This window comes from Molossus molossus, unplaced genomic scaffold (assembly GCF_014108415.1).
Source record: "Molossus molossus isolate mMolMol1 unplaced genomic scaffold, mMolMol1.p scaffold_m16_p_4, whole genome shotgun sequence".
NCBI classification, from domain to species: Eukaryota; Metazoa; Chordata; class Mammalia; order Chiroptera; family Molossidae; genus Molossus; species Molossus molossus.
Genome location: NW_023425377.1, coordinates 78,268,247 through 78,289,703, shown reverse-complemented (window position 1 = coordinate 78,289,703; position 21,457 = coordinate 78,268,247). Strand labels below are relative to the sequence as shown.

Below are 21,457 nucleotides of genomic sequence, written 5' to 3'. Positions count from 1 at the left end.
ATTTTTATTAACCACTGTACTAAAGCCTGGCTTTAAAAAACTAAGGAAAGCCACTACCTGGGTCAAGAGAACTTTTATCCTGGAGCACTCACCTTCTACCAGGGCCACCTGTGGGACCTGCTGGGTGTGACGGAGTTTGCCCATGTTCAGGGAGTTGCGGTGTACCTGCCCCACATGTTCAGGGAGTTGCGATGTACCGGCCCCACATGTTCAGGGAGTTGCGGCGTACCGGCCCCACGTGTGCCGGGAGTTGCGGTGTACCGGCCTAGGGGCAGGCCCACTGCTGCTTGCCTCAGGACCCGCTGCTTTTGTACGTGCAGAGAAGTCGTGCCTAGACATTCCACGTGCCCTGGGGACACAGCCATCTGTTTCCAACAAGAAGGGGAGTAGGGCAGCCAGCCCAACTCCTGTTCCTGGGCTCCTGGCCCCTCATGTTCTGCGGGGCAGGCACAAGCACCAGACACCCAGTCTATGCAGTTCCTTTTTGACTCATTTATTTAAATACAAAAGGACATTTCATTTCTTCCCAGTTAGCCCTGAAGGTGGTTTCCTGGGGAAATTGTAAGAAAAGTCAGCTTGAGGTCAGAGGACGGCAGGACTACTCTTCCCAGAGCGCCTGGAGTCTGGCCTGATCCCAGGGGAAACATGCTGGTTTCAGAAAGCTGCGACCCCCACCTGGTGATGATGCCTCTCCTGGTAAGAGGAGCAGGGACTCAGACCCACTCTCCGTGTTCAGAAGAGCAAAGGGGGAATGGGGCTGCGGAAGATGGGGAGCTGGGGGAGGGACCCAGCACACCCTCAACCTCCTGGCCCCCTGGACTTTGTCTTAGGGCCTCAGCCATCCTGTGAACCCCCAGAGGAAGGCAACATCAGCCAAAGCAGAAAACCAACAGTTCCCCTAGAAAACCAATAATGCGCCAGATCTCACAGGGCACAGCCCCTATAGCAGACATGAGAGAAAGCCGCCCTCAGTGGGGCTGCTGGTCACAGCTCACTGCGTGACGCCTTGGCCACAATCACCAGCTTGGACAGCTCGGCCTTGAACAACCCGGGCCTGTGGGACACTGCAAAATAAGAAATGCATGGTAGGGCCCTCGAGACTCCACAGATGCTCCTGAGACAGGGTAGGGCCCAGTGGGTTCTGCAGAGCAGGGTAGCAGTCCCTAAAGTGGAGTGCACATGGAAAGGACCCCGGCCCGAAAGTCTTATGGGTGAGAGAAGACAGGTGGAGAGGTTGGTGGGTCTGTCCCGAGGGAGTGGGAGTCCACAGGAAAGTTAAAGGTGGGAAAAACAGGTCATTTTTGCCATATTGAAAACGAATGAGGATGGGGCTAGGCTGTCTCTCTTGCTCACACTGGCGAACCTGTTCGAGGACCATGTGATACTTTTATAGCAGGGCCAGGGAATCTGCAAACACCATGCCCACACCTGACTCCCTGTGGGACTTCTACTGTGTGCCCTGGGGCTCTGGGGCTCTGGGGCTCAGGGTTGCCCGAACCCAACATCCTCTGTCTTTGGCCTCTACTCTCAATGGTCCTCATGCCCTCAAGGACCTGCAGGTGGGGTTCCATCCAGACCCAGGCTCCTCCTCCCTAAAGCCCCTGCCCATGCCACCCCCTTCCCAGGGGTTTCATGCCTAGCGACCTCCACAGACATGGGTTCCTTCACCTCATCTCCCCTGAAACCCGGGACCCTCAGGGTTTCCCCCCGCTCAGCAAGCTCCCATGTCCATCGTTCTAACCACTCGCACGCTTGCCCGCCCTTCTTCTGCAACGCCAAGCGTGGCTCAGAGAACTAGGGTGGGGGTGGGGCTCTCAGGAGCTCAGGAGGTCCCCGTCTTGAAGCTGTTCCTGGTCACAGAGCCCAGGACAGCAGGCCATGTGGAGCCCTCCCAAGGAGCATGAGCTATCACTCAGGGAGTGGCACAGTGTGGCCCGCCACCCTTGAGCTAAGGGTATTTTAACAAAAATCTAAAGAAAATGGTATTTTGTGACAGGGGAAAGTGATATGATATTCACATTTCCAAATTCATAAAGTACTAAAATTTTGTTAGAATGCAGCCACATCCACTCAGACACCTGGAGTGTCTTTTCCCAACAGGGACAGGCCGAGTAGTTGCCACAGAAGCCAGCCGTCTGCCCCACAGAACTGAAAATCTTTACTACAGGGCCCTCTCCAGGGACCATTTGCAGATGCCTGGCCTACAGTACAGATGTGCCTGCAACAGTCCTCCCTCACCGCTTGGCCCCAGTGGCCCTCTGTGGTGCCCTTTCACCCACCTCCCCCGAGTATCTGGGTTCCATGTCCACAATCCATCGTTACACACCTGCTGTTTTGGTCACTTCAAATTCCTCGTTTTTCAAGGGAACGTCGCTCTCTCTTTCAAACGCAGCTTTAGACTGAAAGGGAAAGGGAAAATTCTCCTAATCAGGAAAGGAACATGAGTTGGTTTGCTTTCCCAAGAGGCACAGACTAAAGCCTCATGCTTTCACTGAAGAGCCGGTAACACTTTTCTGAGCACACAAGAGAATCCAGAAGTGGCTGCTTAATCCACTTAAGAGATTGTCAACTGACTTAAAACTTCATGCCTAATCCTAGAAGAAGGTTTAATTCAATTTTTTCTTAATTTTTAAAAATTAGGATTGTGCACCTCTCAAATTAGCTAAATAATAAAGTTTTAAAGTAAGAAGGGACCCTGGAGAGAAATTAGTTCAAAGGTGTGACAGCTGGTCTGACGTGTCACCTTGGAGCAGCCATGGCTGCAGTTATGCCCCTCTCACTAGGTACTGCTGTGAAGGCTTTCTGTGCAAGTAATGAAAGTCCATCCCAGGCTGATTATTCTCCTTGATGGCCTGGGTTGGGAAGGGCCTTCAGAGCAGAGCTGTGGCTTCCCTGAAGGAGAAACCCCACCCAGGGACAGCAATGGCAGCCCATGCCCAGGAGTGCCAGCCCTGCCTGCCAGCCTGCCTGGCCTGTGGACTCTGGAGCTGCTTGGTCAGTCCCCTGTGGCAGAAGCCAATTCCTGGCAATAAATCTCTACATGCCTGCCTGTCTCCTACTGCTTCTGCTGCTTAATCGAAACTGAACTGATACAAGTCATTTGCCAACTTTCTGACCCAAATGCAGAAACAGGGTAGGCTCTGCCGGGCCATGAGCCACAGGTCCCTGAGGTCAGGGGATGTGACCCTGACACACACATACCAGTGAGATACACTGCCTGCTCCTCCAGGGCCATTGCCACCCCTGCTGTCCCTGTTCCTGTCCTAGAGCTGGGCATCCAGGCCACCCTGCCCTCTAGCTTCCTGTTGGCTTTTCCAATGGGGGCACCAGCAGGAGACTGGCAGGCAGTAGGAGAGTAATGCCAGGGTGTCTACTTCCTGTTCCACCTACCTGTCAGGTCTCTCGAGGTCAGCAGGGTCCCACTCTGGCACCACTGCTTCTCTCCCTGTGCCTCCAGAACTGGGAGCCTGCAGTGTCCCATGTTCTTCCAAGTTACGTCTATCTCCTCCTCTTGCCTGTCCCCCCAAGGGTCTGAAAGGTGCTGTCCATGGTGGGACACCCCAGGCAACCACCCCATTGTGCTTAGATACTCACGTAGGCCATGCCATACTCGATCTCGGCACCCCTCACCTCTGCCTTGAACTGTGTGAAGTACAGGTAGGACTTGCCCTGGGGCCTGCAGAGAAAGGCAGGGTGAGGGGTCAGCCCAGGGCCACGTGTTTACGAGCATTGCTGTCTCTGGGAAGTATGGACTGGGCCCCTCAACTTCATCCCCTCTTTCCTTTGCCAGAATGTTCTGGTTTGTTTACTGACAAGCCTCTTTCCCCTTCTGGAGGCAAGTTGTTCTAGGGTGGGACCCTTACGTCATTCACCGAATGTGCTGTATCAACAGCCAATGACATCCAGGTATTGCCATGGGGGCTACAGCAACATCCCAAAGGGTGAGAAGCACAGGAGGTAACTGGGATGGGCGGGAAGGGCTGGCCCAGGCAGAGGAAATGGTGGCTGCAAAGGCTCCTCAGGGGGCACAAGTAGGGGCATTTAATAAACAGGTCAGTATGGCCAGAGCAGACAGAGAAGCAAGAGGACTGGTAACAGTAAGGGGATGGTGGTGTCTGCAATGTGAAGAGCTCTGCTGGCCATGTGTGGAAAGCAGAAAGTAATGCGGATGGGAGGAGAGAAGGCAGCAGGGAGGCCAGGGAGGAGGTGGTGGGGATGGGAGTGTGGGGGAAGGAGGTGGCGGGGATGGGGAGGTGGTATGCAGGGAGTCTCCCAGACTCGCTAAGCCTCTCTGTAGATAGAGGCTGGGCCCATTGAGGCTGGACCTCAGCTGAGCAGGTGGCCCCACCTGCCTGGGACTGAGTGAGTCCTTGGGCCTGCATGGCCTGGGTCTGTGCCCCACAGAGGGCTGGTGTTCACATGCCCTGTGAGGGGCAGCGATCTACACACAGTGGAATGCAACCTTATACTGAGCCTTCCCTGTAATGAGGGCATCCCAAGCTCCTTTCTTTGTGATGCTTCTGAGGACAGGGGATGTGGCACAGGCCGGGTCTGGCCTGATGAGGATGCTGGGCCCCTGGCCCTTGGGGCAGTCCAGCAGAAAAGCAGGAATCTCCCCAGTAGCACTTAGTCAATACCTGCTGTCTCCTGAGGAGGAGACTCTGGGACAATGCCTGCAGGTATGATTAAAACACTAAGTGTTGCCCTGGCCGGGTGGCTTAATTAGCTGGAGCGTCGTCCTGCACACCAAAAAAGGTTGCGAGTGATTCCAGGTCAGGGCACATACCTAGATTGTGGGTTCAATCCCCAGTCAGGGTGATGTGGGGGCAGGGGCAACCTACTGATGTTTCTCTTTCTCTCTCTCCCTCTCCCCCACCTTCTTTCTCTAAAAATCAGTAAAACATATCCTTGGGTGAGGATTTTAAAAATGCATTAAAAAAACAGAACACGCCGTTTCCTTATTGTACACCCAAAACCTATATAATTTTATTAACCAATGTCACCCCAATAAATTCAAGAAAAAATAAAAAAAGCACCATGCCCTTTAATTAACTTCGAGTCCCTGCTCTCCCACTATGTCCAATTTGTTGATCTGTCCCATGTGTGGACCCTGGTCCCTTGAGGGAGAAGCCACAGTTTGGACCTTTTCTGTTGGGCAAATAAAAAATGCTCGAGAAACTGGTCCTGCTTGAGGTGACACATTCCAGGCAGAGGAGCCCAGGAGAGAAGGGACATGATTCCACGAAGTCCTGTCACCCTCCTCCCCACCCAGGGCCATGCACACTGCCTCTCTCCTTCATCCCTTCTTGGGCTCACCCTCCCTCAAGCTGGGTGCCACCAGTGGGGTAACAGAAAGGTGAACAAGGCATTAGTCCCTGGTGGGGAGACTGAGCCCGTGAACCATGTATGTGACTGAGGGTGACAGTGGCAGGAAAGCATCTGGGGAGCCCGATCCCTCTCCCTGGTGCTGTGGCCACTGCCCACACTGAACTTCTCCAGTTCCCACAACCCCCTTTTGGCCTCAGTGTCAATGTGCTTCCCTGGGGAGTTCCCTGGCCCCTGCCAACTACCAGCACAGTGTGGCACACCCTCTCTGTGTGACCCTCCAGGGGTGCAGGACCCTACTGGTCTGTCTGCCCCCCTCTTTCTCGGCTGCTTAGAGCAGCGGTGCAGTCATCCTCAGCAGCCTGAGCGAAGGCCACTGCTCCCAGGAGACCCTGCCCCTTAGACCCACAGCTCACCTCCAGATGGTGCAGGTGAAGTGCTGGTTGTCTTCGCTGGTCCCCAGACTCATCTGCCACTTCTGGGGAGAGGAGACAGACACAGGTCAGTCCGGGAAACAGCCCGGCCATGCACAGGCTAGCTCTGACAGCTTCAGGTTTACTTCCAGTTCTGTAGAGTGAACCTTTCCTCAGCCTCATGGCTGCAGCTTGGCCCCCAGGTGCCCCCACGCTGCTCAGGGGCAGTGAAATTACTCTGTGTGACAAAATTATGGGTATATATCCTTATACATCTGACCAAATCCATGAAATGTGCACCAAGAGTGAACCCTAACATCAACTATGAACTTGGGGTGGCAACAATGTGTCAATGTAGGTTGACTGACTGTAACAATGTCCCACTCTGGAAGGGCATGTTGATAATAGGGGAGTCTGTGCATGTGGGGAAGTGCAGAAAGATGTATCAAAACCTCTATGCTTTTTGCTCAATTTTGCTGAGAACCTAAAACTGCTCTAAAAAATAATGTGTGTTAAGAAAAAGAAAAGAAGGGAAGACAGTACAGTGATATCTCGGTTCTCGAACATAATTCGTTCCAGGAGGACGGTCGAGAACCAAATTGTTCGAGAACCGAAGCAATGAAACCCAATAGGAAATAATGGAAACTGGATTAATTCGTTCCAAACCCCAGAAAATGCCTATTTACTGGCCTAATTTGTATATAATATGTAGAAAAACATAAGTCTCAACAAGAAATAAAAGTGTACAGTATGTCTAAGGGTTAAATTCAGTGTAAAGCGTGACTCTCTCCACAAAGCGTGACTCTCTCTCTGCACTCACACTGGTGACGCAAGCAAGGCGCGCTGGGCCGAATGAACGCCATTCGGCTCAACTCGGCTCATCTCGGAAGTTCGAGTTCCAAATATTTGTTCGGATTCCAAGACAAAAGTTTCTCGAATCTCCTGGTCGAATACCGATTTGGTCGAAATCCGAGGTGTTCGAGAACCAAGGTATCACTGTACATTCATGCCTGCTTGCAGTAGTATAAAGAAGTCCTCAGAAAGGACATAAGATTTAAAAAATTGTGGTTACCCATAAGACATGGGCAGAAACTGGGCTAGTAGAAGGTGCTGTCAACCTTTTATGTGTTTTTAATTTTGGACGATGTGAATGTATTAGCTATTTAAAAATTTAAAAATTTTAAATTAAAACTTTAAACTGGTTCCAAAACACACCACTATTGGTGTATTCTAATTTTCATGGCCTCTGAAAACCTGGCCAAATGGGTACGGAAAACCCACTCCTACCTTCCAGGCTGCCTAGGGCACTTCCACAGTTTGTTAGTAAAATGAGTTTGCAGTCCCCTCCCAAGAGTAATAATGGACTCCGATTACTGATTACAGGTACTCCAGTTTTACATCAGATCTTTTTCATTAATGGGAACAAGGCCATTTTTATGTTAATTATAATGGGAGTAAATGGTCACTTAGATGCCTTTTGCCTGGAGCAGGGATGTAGGAATGAAATACCAGTTTACACGTACTGCATAATTCATCCTTTCAAAGTGTACAATTCAAAAGGCAGGTCCAAGATGGTGGTGTAGGTGGACACAGAGCTCACCCCCTCCCAAGAACACATGAAATATTTAGAGCACTTCCTCCTGAGAAACAACTGTGAGCCAATTACACAGCTTTTGCACAAGCAAGAGAGAAACCACACAGAAAAGGTCAAGGGAGCTCTCTGTGAGCTGAGAAACCCAGGACCAGAGGAACCATTGAGCGCCATTGTTTATGTTTCTCCTGCACATGGATAGAGTGGGAGCTCCATCCAGGTTCTCTGGCCAAACTGTAAAGTGCTGTAGCAGGTCCTCAGCCAGTTCCAGCTAGATGCAGCAAGAAGAGGAGGGTGCCATAGCATGCATACAAATGCCCCTCCATCCTGAGACTGATCCAGCAGGTACTGGTGCTGCTTCATGTACCCACTGGGCTGTGTGTGCACATGGAGCCCCTCCCCTATCCCCCGCCTGGGGAGAGTGCAAAGCTAGCAAAATACTGCAGTACCCGCCTATAGGGCTACCCCAGCCAGATAAAGTACAGAGATAGTGAAGCGCTACTGTGTGATCACATGGGGTTTCCCTGCCCAATGAAAGTGCAGAGTTAGCAAAATGTTGCGGTACACACACACAGGACTGCCCATGCAGAGTGAGCAGGCACTGCTGTGGGTGTAGGTATGCCCCACCCGGAAAAGGCACAAAACTAGCAATGTGTGGCTGTGTATTCATACAAGCTGCCCCACGCGGAGAAAGGGCGGAGCTAGTAGGGCAATGAAACGCAAGCACACAGAGCAGCCTTGCTCAGACCCTGTTCTGCCAACAGACAATTAAAACAACAGGGCATGCCAAGTACACACCTAGCAGTCTGGCCCACACCAGGCTGTCCCACCCAGAATCCACTCCTATAGACCAGACAACACACCATGCACTACATACACCTCCCCAAAAATAACTGACCTGCCAAAACTATCCAATACAGTTTACACAGGGACCACGTTTTCAAAACTGGGAGAGATGGCTATTCCATCTAACTCACAGAAGCAAACACAAAAAGTCAAGCAAAATGGGTAGACAAAAGTATATGCCCCAAATGAAGGAACAAGAGAAAAAAAAAAAACCTCAAGAAAAACCCTACTGAAAAACCGGATAAGTAATTTGCCTGATAAAGAATACAAAGAGCCCTGGCCAGTTTGGCTCAGCGGTTAGAGCGTCGGCCTGCGGTCTGGAGAGACCCGGGTTCGATTCCCGCTAAGGGCACGTACTTCGGTTGCAGTTTGTCCCCGGCCCTGGTTGGTCGTGCGGGTGGCAGCCGCTTGATGTGTCCCTTCACGTCGATGTTTCTCTCTCTCTCTCCCTTCCTCTCTCTCCCTCCCACTCTATCTGTACAAAAAATGGAAAAATATCCTCGAGTGAGGATAAAAAAAAAAAAAGAAAAAAAAAAAAAAGAAAGCCCTGGCCGGTTTGGCTCAGCGGTTAGAGCGTCGGCCTGCGGTCCTGAGAGACCCGGGTTCGGTTCCCGCTGGGGGCGCGTATCTCGGTTGCAGTTTGTCCCCGGCCCTGGTCGGTTGTGCGGGTGGCAGCCACTCGATGTGTTCCTTTCACATCGATGTTTCTCTCTCTCTCTCTGTTCCTCTCTCTCCCTCCCACTCTACCTGAACAAAAAATGGAAAAATGTCCTCGGGTGAGGATAAAAAAAAAAAGAATACAAAGAAACGGTCATAGGATACTCAATAAACTTTAGGTAGAATACAGGAACTCAAAGAGCACTTCAACAGAGATAGGAAACAATAAAGAAGCAGAGATAGCCCTGGCCACACAGTCAAAAAAATAGCAAAATGAAAAAAAGAATTAAAAAAAAACTGAGGACAGCCCTGGCCGATTTGGCTCAGCGGTTAGAGTGTCGGCCTGCAATCCAGAGAGACCCAGGTTCGGTTCCCACGAAGGGCACGTACTTCGGTTGCAGTTTGTCCCCAGCCCTGGTTGGGTCGTGTGGGTGGCAGCCACTCGATGTGTCTCTCTCACATCGATGTTTCTCTCTCTCTTCCTCCCTCGCTTCCTCCCGTTCTATCTGAAGATAAATGCAAAAATGTCCTCGGGTGAGGATTAAAAAAATAAATTAAAAAAAAACAAAACTGAGGACAGTGTAAGAGATCTCTAGAATAACATAAAGCAACCTAGCATTTGCATTATAGGGATTACAGAAAGAGAAGAGAAAGAAAGAATATTTGAAGACATAATAGCTGAAAACTTTTTTTTTTTAATATGTTTTTTTTTTTTATTTTATCCTCACTTAAGGACATTTTCCCATTTTTTGTTCAGATAGAGTGGGAGGGAGAGAGGAAGAGAGAGAGAGAGAGAGAGAGAGAGAGAGAGAGAGAGAGAGAGAAACATCGACGTGAAGGGACACATCGAGTGGCTGCCACCCACAAGACCCAACCAGGGCCGGGGACAAACTGCAACCGAGGTACATGCCCTTAGTGGGAACCGAACCTGGGTCTCTCTGGACCGCAGGCCAACGCTCTAACTGCTGAGTCAAACCAGCCAGGGCTTTAAATATGTTTTTATTGATTTTTTAGAGAGAGAGGAAGGGACAGGTAGAAACATCAACATGAGAGAGAAATATCAATCGGCTGCCTCCTGCATGCCCCCTACTGGGAATTAAGCCTGCAACCTGGGCATGTGCCCTGACCAGGATCCAACCAGGACCTCTCAGTCCATGGGATGATGCTCAATCCACTAAGCTACACTGGTAGGGCTGAAAACTTTCTTTAAAAAAATTTTTTTAGCCCTGGCCAGTTTGGTTCAGCGGTTAGAGCTTCAGCACGTGGACCAGAGGCACAGGTTTGCGGTTCATCCTTGACCCTGGTCAGGCTGTGCAGGAGGCAACCAGCTAAGGTGGCTCTATCACATCAATGTTTCTCTCTGTCTCTCTCTCTCCCTCCCTCCCACTCTATCTAATGATAAATAGAAAAATATCCTCTGGTAAGGAATAAAAAAAATTTTTAATAGATTTGTAGAGAGAGAGAGAAATATCAATGTGAAAGAGAAACATCAATCAGCTGCCATCTGCACAGGCCCCAACTGGGAATCAAACCACCACCCTTTGGTGTACAGGACAACACTCCACCCGAGTCACACTGGCGGGGGCCAAAAACTTTCTTAACCTGTGGAAGAAAACAGATACCAGGTCCAGGAAGCACAGAAAGTTTCAAGTAAGATAAACCCACATTAAGACATATTGCAATTAAAATGGCAAAAGTTAAGGACAAAGAAATAATCTTGAAGGCAGCAAGAAGGAACAAGAAGTCACATACAGGGAAAATCCCATCGGCTACAAACTTATTTCTCAGAAGCAACTTTACAGGCCAGAAGGGAGTGGCAGAAAATATTTGAGTGCTGAAAAGAAAAGAACCTACAACTTAGAATACTCTATCCAGCAAGGTTATCATTCAGAATTGAAACAGATAAAGAGTTTCCCAGACAAGCAAAAACTAGGCCCTGGCTGGGTAGCTCAGCTGATTAAAGCATCATCCCAATGCACCAAGGTTGTGGGTTCAATCTCCAGTTAGGGCCCATATAAAACTCAACCAATGAATGCATAAATAAGTGGAACAAATCTATGTTTCTCTCTCTTTCTTTCCTCCTTCCTCTGTCCCTCTAAAATCAATAAATAAAAACAAAAAACTAAAGAAGCTCACCACCACTAAACTGGCCTTATAAGAAATGTTAAAGGGTCTTCTTTATGCAGAAAAGGCCACAACTAGAAATAAGAAAATATAGGAAAGAAAATTTCACTGGTAAAGGCAAATATATAATAACCACAGTGAATCAACAACTTTAAATGCTAATATGAAGGTTAAAAGATGAAGGTAGCACAATTAACTATAACTACAATAAATAGTTGGGATACACAAAACAAAAAGATATAAAACATAGCCCTGGCCAGTTTGGCTCAGCGGTTAGAGTGTCGGCCTTGGGTCCAGAGAGACCCGGGTTCGGTTCCCACTAGGGGCGCGTGCCTCAGTTGCAGTTTGTCCCCGGTCCTGGCTGGTCGTGCAGCTGGTGCCCACTCAACGTGTCCCTTTCATTTCGATGTTTCTCTCTCTCTCTCTTCCTCTCTCTCTCTCTCCCACTCTATCTGAACAAAAAGTGGAAAAATGTCCTCGAGTGAGGATAAAAAAAAAAAGAGAGAGTAGAGGGGGGAGTAAAAATGTAGTGTTTTTAGAATGCAATTGAACTTAAATGCCTATCTGGTTAAAATAAACTGCTATAGATATACGTGGATATATGTGAACCACGTGGTAACCAAAAACCAAAACATATGCAAAAAATAAAATAAAGAGAAAGAAACTCAGTCAAAACACTAAAGAAAACAAACAAATCAAAAAGAAAGAGATCAAGAGAAGAAAGGAACAGAGAAGAACAAAAACAACTAACAAAAGGGCAATAAGCACATGGTTATCAACAATTATTTTATTTTATTTTATTTTATTTTATTTTATTTTATTTTATTTTATTTTAATCCTCACCTGAGGACATTTTTCCATTTTTTGTTCAGATAGAGCGGGAGGGAGAGAGAGGAAGAGAGAGAGAGAGAAACATCGATGTGAAGGGACACATCGAGTGGCTGCCACCCACATGACCAACCAGGGCCGGGGACAAACTGCAACCAAGGTACGTGCCCTTAGCGGGAACCGAACCTGGGTCTCTCTGTACCACAGGCCGACGCTCCAACCGCTGAGCCAAACTGGCCAGGGCTCAACAATTATTTTAAATGTAAATTAACTAAATGCTCCAAAAAGACATAGGATGGTGAATGGATAAAAGACCCACCTATATGCTGCTTACAAGAGACTCACTTTAGACTGAGAGAGACACACAGACAAAAAGCAGAGGAATGAAAAATGATATTCCATGCAAACAGGAACAAAAGAAAGCTGGGGTAGCAATACTGACATCAGACAAAACAGACTTAAAAAATTTTTTTTTCTTTATTGGTTTTTAGAGAAAGAGGAAAGAAGAGAGAGATAGAAACATCGATGAGAGAGAACATCGATTGGCCGTCTCCTTCATGCCCCCCAACTGAGGACTGGGCCCACAACCTGGGCATGTACCCTGACCGGGAATCAAACCGGTAACCTCTTGGTACATGGGCCGATGCTCAATGACTGAGCCACACTAGCCAGGCAGACAAAACAGACTTTAAAGCAAGGGCTCTAACAAGAGACAAAGAAGGACATTACATAATTTAAAAAGGGAGCAATCCAAGAAGATGATGTAAAACAGTAATAGCTGGGGATTTTAATACTCCACTTACTTCAATGAATGGATCATTCAGAGAGAAAGTTAATAAAGCAATAATGGCCTTAAATGTCACATTAGATCAGTTTGACTTAATAAACATAGAGCACTTCATCCAAAAACGGCAGATAACACTTTTTCCTTAAGTGCACAATGAACATTTTCCAGGAGAGATCACATACTAGGCCACAAACAAGCCTCAGTAAATTTAAGAACACAAATTGTTATCAAGCATCTTTTTTGACAACAGTAGCAAGAGACTAGAACTACAGAAAGAAAACTAGAAAAAAACACAATTATGTGAAAATTAAACAACATGCTTCTAAACAACCAACTGATAAAAGAGGAAATCAAATACTAACTTGAGACAATAGAAAATAAATACACATCTTTACAAAATTTCTGGAATACAGCAAAAGCAATTATTAGAGAAAAGTTTAGCTATGTAGGCCTACTACCCCAAGAAGCAGGAAAAATCCCAAATAAACTATCTAAATTTACATCTAAAGCAACTAAAAGAGACCAATCAAAACTCATGTATCAGCATGAAAGGGTTGTCAGGTTCAGACCGAAGTTTTGTTCAACAACAGAGACATTTATTTCTCTGAACAATCTGGTCAAGAACCAAAGTGTTTGCCCTGGCCAGTTTGGCTCAGCGGTTAGAGTGTCTGCCTGCGGTCCAGAGAGACCCGGGTTCAGTTCCCGCTGAGGGCATGTGCCTGGGTTGCAGTTTGTCCCCGACCCTGGTCCAACCAGGGTCGTGCGGGTGGCAGCCACTCGATGTGTCTCTTTCACATTGATGTTTCTATCTCTCTCTTCCTTTTTCTCCCTCCTGCTCTATCTGAACAAAAAATGAAAATATATCCTCGGGTGGGGATTAAAAAACAAAACAAAACTAAAAAAAGAACCAAAGTGTTTGAGATAGAAGACATTTGAGGTTTGACTATATAAACAATATATGCCAACAAACTGAACAATATAGAAGAAATGGATAAATTTTAAGAAACATACAACCTTCCAAGACTAAACCAGGAAGAACAGAGAATCTGAAAAGACCAATTACTAGCAATAAAACTGAAGCAGTAATTTAAAAAACTCCCAAAAAACAAAAGCTCAGGACCAGTTTCAGAAATGAATTCTACCAAATATTTAAAGAAGAATTAGTACCTTTCTCAAACTATTCAAAAAAATTGAAGAGGAAGCCCTGGCCAGGTGGTTGAATTGATTGGAGCACTGCCCCATACACCAAAAGGTTGTGGGCTTGATTCCCAGTCAGGACACATACCTAGGTTTCAGGTTCAATCCCGGGTCAGAGTACACACCCAGGTTGTGGGTTTGATCCCTGGTGGGGGTATGTATGGGAGGTAACCAATCAATGTTTCTCACATAGATGTTTTTCTCTCTCTCTCCTTCCTTCTCTCTATCTCTGAAAATCATATCCTCTAGTGAGAATTAAATTTTAAAAAACTGAAGAGGAAATACTTCCAAACTCATTCTATGAGGCCAGCAATACCCTGACACTGAAACCAGACAAGGATACTACAAAAAAAGCAAATTACAGACCAGTATCCCTGATGAATATAGAAGCCAAAATTCTCAAGAAAATACAAGCAAATTGAATTCAGCAGTACATTAAAACTATTATACACCACCCAGCCCCTGTGGCTCAGTGAATTGAGCGCCCTCCCATGCACCAAGAAGTCAATGGTTTGATTCCCGGTTGGGGCACATGCCTGGGTTGTGGGCTCAATCCCCAGTAGGGGTCATCCAGGAGGCAGCTGATGGATATTGATGTTTCTCTCTCATCAATGTATCTATCTCTCTCTTTTCCTCTTTCTCTAAAATAGTGTGTGTGTGTGTGTGTGTATACACATATATTTCTCAATAAGAAAAAATATATAAAAGCAATTATATATATATATATATATATATATATATATATATATATATATATATTTTTTTTTTTTTTAAGTACATAAAGTATTATATAGCTTGATTAAGTTGGATTTATACCAGAGATGCAAGGCTGGTTAAACATCCACTAAACAATTAATGGATTTATCACATAAATAAAACCAAGGGTAAGAATCATATATTTCAGTACACGTAGAAAAAGCATTTGACAAAATTCAACATCCATTTATGATAAAAACTCTCACAAAGTGGGTACAGAAGAAACTTATCTCAACTTGATAAACACCACAGATGATAAGCACACAGCTAAGATCAGATTCAGGAACGAGTTCCTCTAAGACTAGGAACAAGACAAGGATGCCCACTCTCACCACTATTATTCAACATAGTATTGGAAGTCCTAGCCACAGCAATCAGACAAGAAAAAAATGAATAAAAGGCATCCAAACTGGAAGGGAAAAAGTAAAACTGTCACTATTTGCAGATGACATGATACTATATATATAGAAAACCCTAAGAATCCACCAAAAAAATGAAGACTTAGTAAAGAATTCAGTAAAGTAGCAGAATACAAAATTAATATATAGAAATACATTGTGTTCCTATACACTAATAATTTCTCAGATGGAGAAATTAAAATACCTAGAAATAAATAGAACCAAGGAGGTAAAAGACCTGTACTCCAAAAACTAAAGGATACTGAGGGAAAAGAATAAGGAGGATACAAATAAATGGAAGTATATACTGTGCTCATGGATGGAAAGGAGTGATATCGTTAAAATGTCCATACCACTCAAAGCAATCTACAGAATCAATGCAATCTCCATCAAAATACCAATGACATTCTTCTCAGAACTAGAACAAATAATCCTAAAATTTATATGGAACCATAAAAGGCCACAAATAGTCAAAGGAAATCTGAGAAAGAAGAGCAAAGCTGGAGGTATCATAATTCCTGATTTCAAACTATACTACAAAGCTATAATAATCAAAACAGTATGGTACAGGCACAAAAACAGATACATAGATCAATGGAACAGAATAGAGAGCCCAGGAATAAATCCTCACTTATACAGTCAATTAATCTATGACAAATGAGGCAAGAACATACAATGAGGTAAAGACAGTCTATTCAATAGTGGTGCTGGGAAAACTGGACAGATACATGTCAAAAATTAAAATTGAACCACTTTCTTACATCATATATCAAAGAAACTCAAAATGGATGAAAGACTTAACTGTTACTCCTGAAACCAGAAAACTCTAGAAGAAAACAGGCAATAAATTCCCTGACATCATTCTTAACAATATCTTTTTAGATATATCTACTTGAGCAAGGGAAACAAAGAAAAAATAAACAAATGGGACTATATCAAACTAAAAGATTTTTGCACAGAGCAAAGAAAGCCATCAACAAAACAAAAAGAACTTACTGAATAGAAGATATCAGCAAATGATACATCTGATAAGGGGTTAATATCCAAAATATATAAAGAACTCATATACAAGTTAACAAGAAGAAGAAGAAGAAAACAGATGAAAAAATGAGCAAAGGACCAGAATAAACATTTCTCCCAAGAGAACATAGAGATGGCCAACAGACATATAAGAAGACACTCAAGCCCCATCCAAAAGGCTCAGTTGGTTGAAGTATCATCCTATACACCAACACCAAAAAAGGTTGATTCTCAGTTAAGGCACAAACCTAGGTTGCAGGTTTGATCTCCAGTCAGGGCACATATGGGAGGCAACTGATCAATGTTTCTCTCTCATATTGACACCCTGGCCAATTTGGCTCAGTGGTTAGAGCGTAGGACTGTGGTCCAGAGAGACCCAGGTTTGGTTCCCGCTAAGGGCATGTACCTCGGTTGTGGTTTGTCCCCGGCCCTGGTTGGGTTGTGCAGTTGGCAACCACTCGATGTGTCCCTTTCATGTCGATGTTTTTTTTTCTCTCTCTCTCCCTCCCACTCTATCTGAACAAAATATGGAAAAATGTCCTCGGGTGAGGATTTAAAAAAAAAAGAGAATGTTTCTTTCATATTGATGTTTCTCTCTCTGTCTCTTCCTCCCTTCCTCTATCTCTAAAATCAATCAACAGCCCTGGTCAGGGTGGCTCAGTTGGTTGAGTTCACTGGTAGGATTTCCAGTCAGGGCATATGCCTGGGTTGCAGGCTAAATCCCCAGTGGGGGGCATGAAGGAGGCAGCCAATTGATGTTTCTCTCCCTTCCTCTCTCTCTAAAATTATTAAAAACATATTTTTTTAAGAAATCAATAAACATATCCTAGGGTGAAGATCTAAAAAAATTTTTTAAACACACTCAACATCACTAATCATCACAGAAATGCAAATCAAAACCACTATATCACCTCACACCTGTCAGATGGCTATCGTCAATAAATCAACATAAAACAAGTGTTGGTGAGGATGTGCAGAAAAGGAAACCCTTGTACAGTGTTGATGGGACTGTAAAGTGGTGCAACCACTATGGAAAACAGTATGGAGCATCCTCAAAAATATTAAAAATAGAGCTACCATAAGATCCAGCAATTCCACTTCTGGGTATTTATCCAAAGAAAACAAAGACACTAATTCAAAAAGATATATGCATTCCTATATTCACTGCATCATTACTAATAATAGCTAAGATATGGAAACCTAGAAGTCCATCCATAGATAAATGAATAAAGATGTGGTCTGTATAAACAATGGAATATTATTTAGCCCTAAAAAGGAATGAAATCTTGCCACTTGCAACAACATGGATGGACCCAGAGTTTATATAATGATGTTAAGTGAAATAAGTCAGAACAAGAAAGACAAATACTGTATGGCTTCACTTATATGTGCAATCTAAAAAAATAAAACAAGTAAATATACAAAACAGAAACAGACTCATAGATATAAAGAACGAGATGATGGTTACTAAAGGGGAGAAGATGGGGTAAAAGGGAGGGAAAAAAAAGAAAGTCTGGGCATGGTGGGGCTGGGTCCTTTGCTGTCTCACAAGCAAAATCAAGGTGTAGGCCAGACTGTGTTCCCACTGGAGCTTGGGGTCTTCTTCCAACTCTAGTTGTGGCGGCAGAATCAGTCTTTGCAGTTGAAGCCCTTGTTTCCTTGCTCTCACTGTCTAAAGGACACCAGCACTCCTTGTTACTGGTCCCCTCAAAGCAGGCAATAGTGCAATGCACCCTTCTGGTGCTTGGAATCTTTACTTCCTCTTCTGCCACCAGATGGAGAAAATAGCTATCAAGGAAATGGGGACCTCATTCCTACATCATAAGGAACTGAATTCTGTCAACAAATTGAGCCTGAAAGATGAAAGCCCAGGTTGCCTGACACCTTGATTTTGGTTTTTGAAGCATCCACCTCAGCCACCAGGTCTTCTGATCTCTAGCACTGAGAGATAATAAATGGGTGTTGTTTTAAGCTGCTAAGTTTGTGATAATTTGTTAGGCAGCACACAGAAAAAAACAACAACACACAAATACAACACCTCTAATAGAGGCTCATGGGAATTGCAGATTCACATCTCATGTCCTTCAGTCTGTCCAGACATTTGTTCACTCTGGAATTATGAGTAGAATCTACCACCATTATTTAACTTGAGCACTTGAGCTTTTATTGGTTAAGCAAGAATAATTCAATGAGTGTAAGTTAACCCATAAATGACTCAACCCCATTATCCCTGGAGAGCATCTCTGTCATACTGAATTACGTGGAATTTTGTACAACTCACCTCATTGGTCCCTCCTTGAGAAGCATAGGTGAATACACAAGTATATTTGTCCTAGAAAATGGAATGGTAAAAAACTCTTAGTAAAATGTAATCCTTAGAGCGTAAGATGCAGGGTCTCAGTATGTCTTTCTAAGAAGATCCTGCTCTTGAACATCTGCACGAAAGAGGAAGGAGGCAGGGCCAGATGTCTCTGGCAGAAGTCCTTGGAAGCCAGACCAGCATGGCCTCCCAGTGGGTGACAACCGAATTCCTCTGCCTGCCTCCCTACTAGTGAGCTCCTGGGTTAGGACAAACAACCCATGTGGCTTCTGGGAAATAAAGAACAGGAAGGAGGAGGTCACACCCCCTCCAGCACCCACCTCTCTAGGAACCAGGGCTTTGGGATACCTGGAGGCCCACTTTGGAAGCAGAAACACCAGGGGGCCCATCTCTAAGCTGCTGTGGCTCTTGGACAGGTGCAATCCTTTCTGAGCCTCTATTCCCTCATCTGCAAAATGGGCCCAATATATAAAGCATTCCACACAGTACCCAGCTGTAAGTTCGTATTCAACAAGTAGTGCAATCGATATTGTCACAGATACGGAAAAGGAGAATAGACGGAAAAGGAGAATAGAAGAGGCAGACTTCTCCCACAAGTTGGGGACAAGGCTGGACTAGACGTAGGCCTGCTGCCTCGAGGGAAAAGGGCCTGGACTCATACTTCAAAGAAAAAGATAGGGGCCCTTGTGCAATTAAAGTTAAGAGCAACGTCTGTCCACTTCCTTCCTAGTCATAGCTGCAAAGGGATCGACCTGCGGAACCTCGAGGCACGTACCCGTCAGGCTCCAAGTCCCCTCTCCCCACCTCTGTGTCCGCCCTGCCCTCCAATGGCTGGGAGCTCGCCTGGGTTTGGGGAATAGGGCTGCTTGGGCACGTTGGGCTTGTGAAAGGAGACAAACTGGGATAGAGACCCAGCTCCCCCGAGGCCACCAGCCTACAAGTCCGCGCCCACCCTCAAGCCCCGCCCCCGAAATCTGAGCCTGCTACTCTGGCAGCAGCCCCTCCCCAGAACCTGTCCCCGCGGGCATTTCGCTCAAGCATCTGGGTCAGCGGCGGCAGTTACCCCAGGGCCCACGTTCTGGGAGAAAGTGTGCACGACGCCTCCCGGCCGCACGTCAAACGCCACCGTCGTGGGCTCGGATACCGCCTTTGCTGGCCTCAGCGCCACGACCGCCAGGAGCAGTGCAGCCCACAAGCTCGCACTGTCGCCGCCGTCCCTCCTTCCGCTGGGCGCCGCCATCTTGGGATCGGGTCCGTGGGGCCAGGACCGCGGACGGGGCGCAGCGAGGGACACATTGAGCTTCCCTCGGAGTCCACGTCAGCGTGGGCGCGACCACATGACCAAGAGGACCCGCCCCGCTCTGGCAGCCATCTTGGGGCGGGGTTTGGAAGTCCAGGGAGGGTCTGTGGGGTGAGTGGTCTTGGTTCTGTTGACCTTAACTGAACTACGGGACTGACCGGTAGTCCCGTAGTTCAGCTCTTCCTGCTACTGAACAAAGAACGAGGGAAGTAAACATCGCGCCTGAAGTTTAAATGAGTAAGTGTAGACGGTGTGAGGGAAATGGAAGATGACCATTGGGCAGACACCTCAGAAGTGTTGCAGCCAAGTTTCGCTGATGGATGGGAAAAATTGGTGATGGAAACGGTATGGTGAAAAACGGGATATTTGCATAGTCCCAAAGTATTTCCCCCCAAAGATACTTATTAATTACAAGGAGAAAAGGGGTAATTTTACAATGGAGACACCACCTTAGCCCAATAATCAAAGTTAACATGACAAAAAGGAGACTGCTACACCATGGAGCCACCCACGGGAGGCCGAGAAGGACATACCCTCTCGGTGGCGCCTCTGGAATACCGCCCAGGTGGTCGACCTCAATCTAATTATATGTAAACATAAGACAAACCTAGGTCGAGGGACGTTCTACTAGATAACCAACAGTACTCTTCAAAAATGCCCTGCAAGACAAAGGCTGAGGAACCACCACAGTGACACCAGGACAACTAAACGCAAGGGGGGGTTGGGGTCCTGGATTGGATCCTTGTCTTAGTTCTGGCTGCTATAACAAGTAACAAAAACATCATAGCCCAGCTGGTGTGGCTCAGTGGTTGTGGTCAGTGGTTGAGAGTGGACCTATGCACCAAGAGGTCGCTGGTTTGATTTGCAGTCAGGGCTGTGGGCTCAATCCCGGTAGAGGGTATGCAGGAGGCAGCAATCAGTGTTGATGCTTCTCTCTCATTGATGTTTCTATCTCTCCCTCTCCCTTCCTCTCTCTCTAAAATCAATAAAGAAAAAAATTAAAAAATAAATTAATAAAAAACATTTAAAAGACAATATCATAGACTACAGGGCTTAAATAATGCAGTAATTTCTCACACTTCTGGAGGCTGGGAAGTACAAGATCAAGGCTCTGGCAGAGTCTGTCTATCAAGGGCCCACTTTGGGGTTTGTATTCTGCTCTCTTCTCTTCTTCCTGTGCTCACATGGTGGAATGGGTGTCTGAGCCCTCTGGGGTCTCTCTTTTTCTTTTTTATTAACCCTCACCCAAGGATATTTTTTCCCATTGGTTTTAGAGAGAATAGAAGAAGGGAGGGAAGAGAGAGAGAAACATCAATGTGAGAGAGACATCGATTGGTTACCTCCCACATGAGCGCCGACTGGGATGAGGATTGAACCTGCAACCCAGGTACGTGACGTTGACCAGGAATCAAAACCACTAACCTTTGGTGCAGGAAGGCTGATGCTCTAACCACTTAGCACACCAGCCAGGGCTCTCGTTTTTTAAAAAATATGATTTTGCCCTGGCCAGTGTGGTTCAGTGAATTAGAGCATCAACCCGTGGACAGAGGGGTTGTGGTTTCGATTCACAGTCAGGGGCGCATACCTGGGTTGCGGGTTCAATCCTTGGCCCCAGTTGGGATCGTGTGGGAGGCAGCCAATCTATGTGTCTCTCTCACATCGATGTTACGCTCTCGCCCTCCCTCCCTTCCACTCTATCTAAAAAATATACATACATAAAAATGTTTTCATTGATTTTAGAGAGAGGAAGGGAGAGGGAAAGTGAAACATCAATCGGCTGCCTCCTGCACATTGCCCACCAGGAATCCAGCCGTAATTGAGGCATGTGCCCTAACAGGAAATTGAACCGGCAACCTTTTGGTGCACCCAGCGATGCTCAACTAAGCCACACCAGC

The 21,457-nt window shown here is 46.2% G+C and overlaps 1 protein-coding gene across 1 annotated transcript; it reads right to left on the bottom strand.

Annotated features, from left to right (window-relative positions):
* Window positions 1–479: 479 nt before the first annotated feature.
* Window positions 480–19,541, bottom strand: MYDGF (myeloid derived growth factor). The gene is made up of 6 exons (XM_036240411.1): window positions 19,326–19,541; window positions 18,224–18,274; window positions 5,742–5,803; window positions 3,595–3,676; window positions 2,327–2,399; window positions 480–1,064 (listed from the first exon to the last, which is right to left on the bottom strand). Exons 1-6 carry the CDS (start codon window positions 19,500–19,502, stop codon window positions 985–987), a joined length of 525 nt encoding a protein of 174 aa, XP_036096304.1. The 5' UTR covers window positions 19,503–19,541; the 3' UTR covers window positions 480–984.
* Window positions 19,542–21,457: the final 1,916 nt, after the last annotated feature.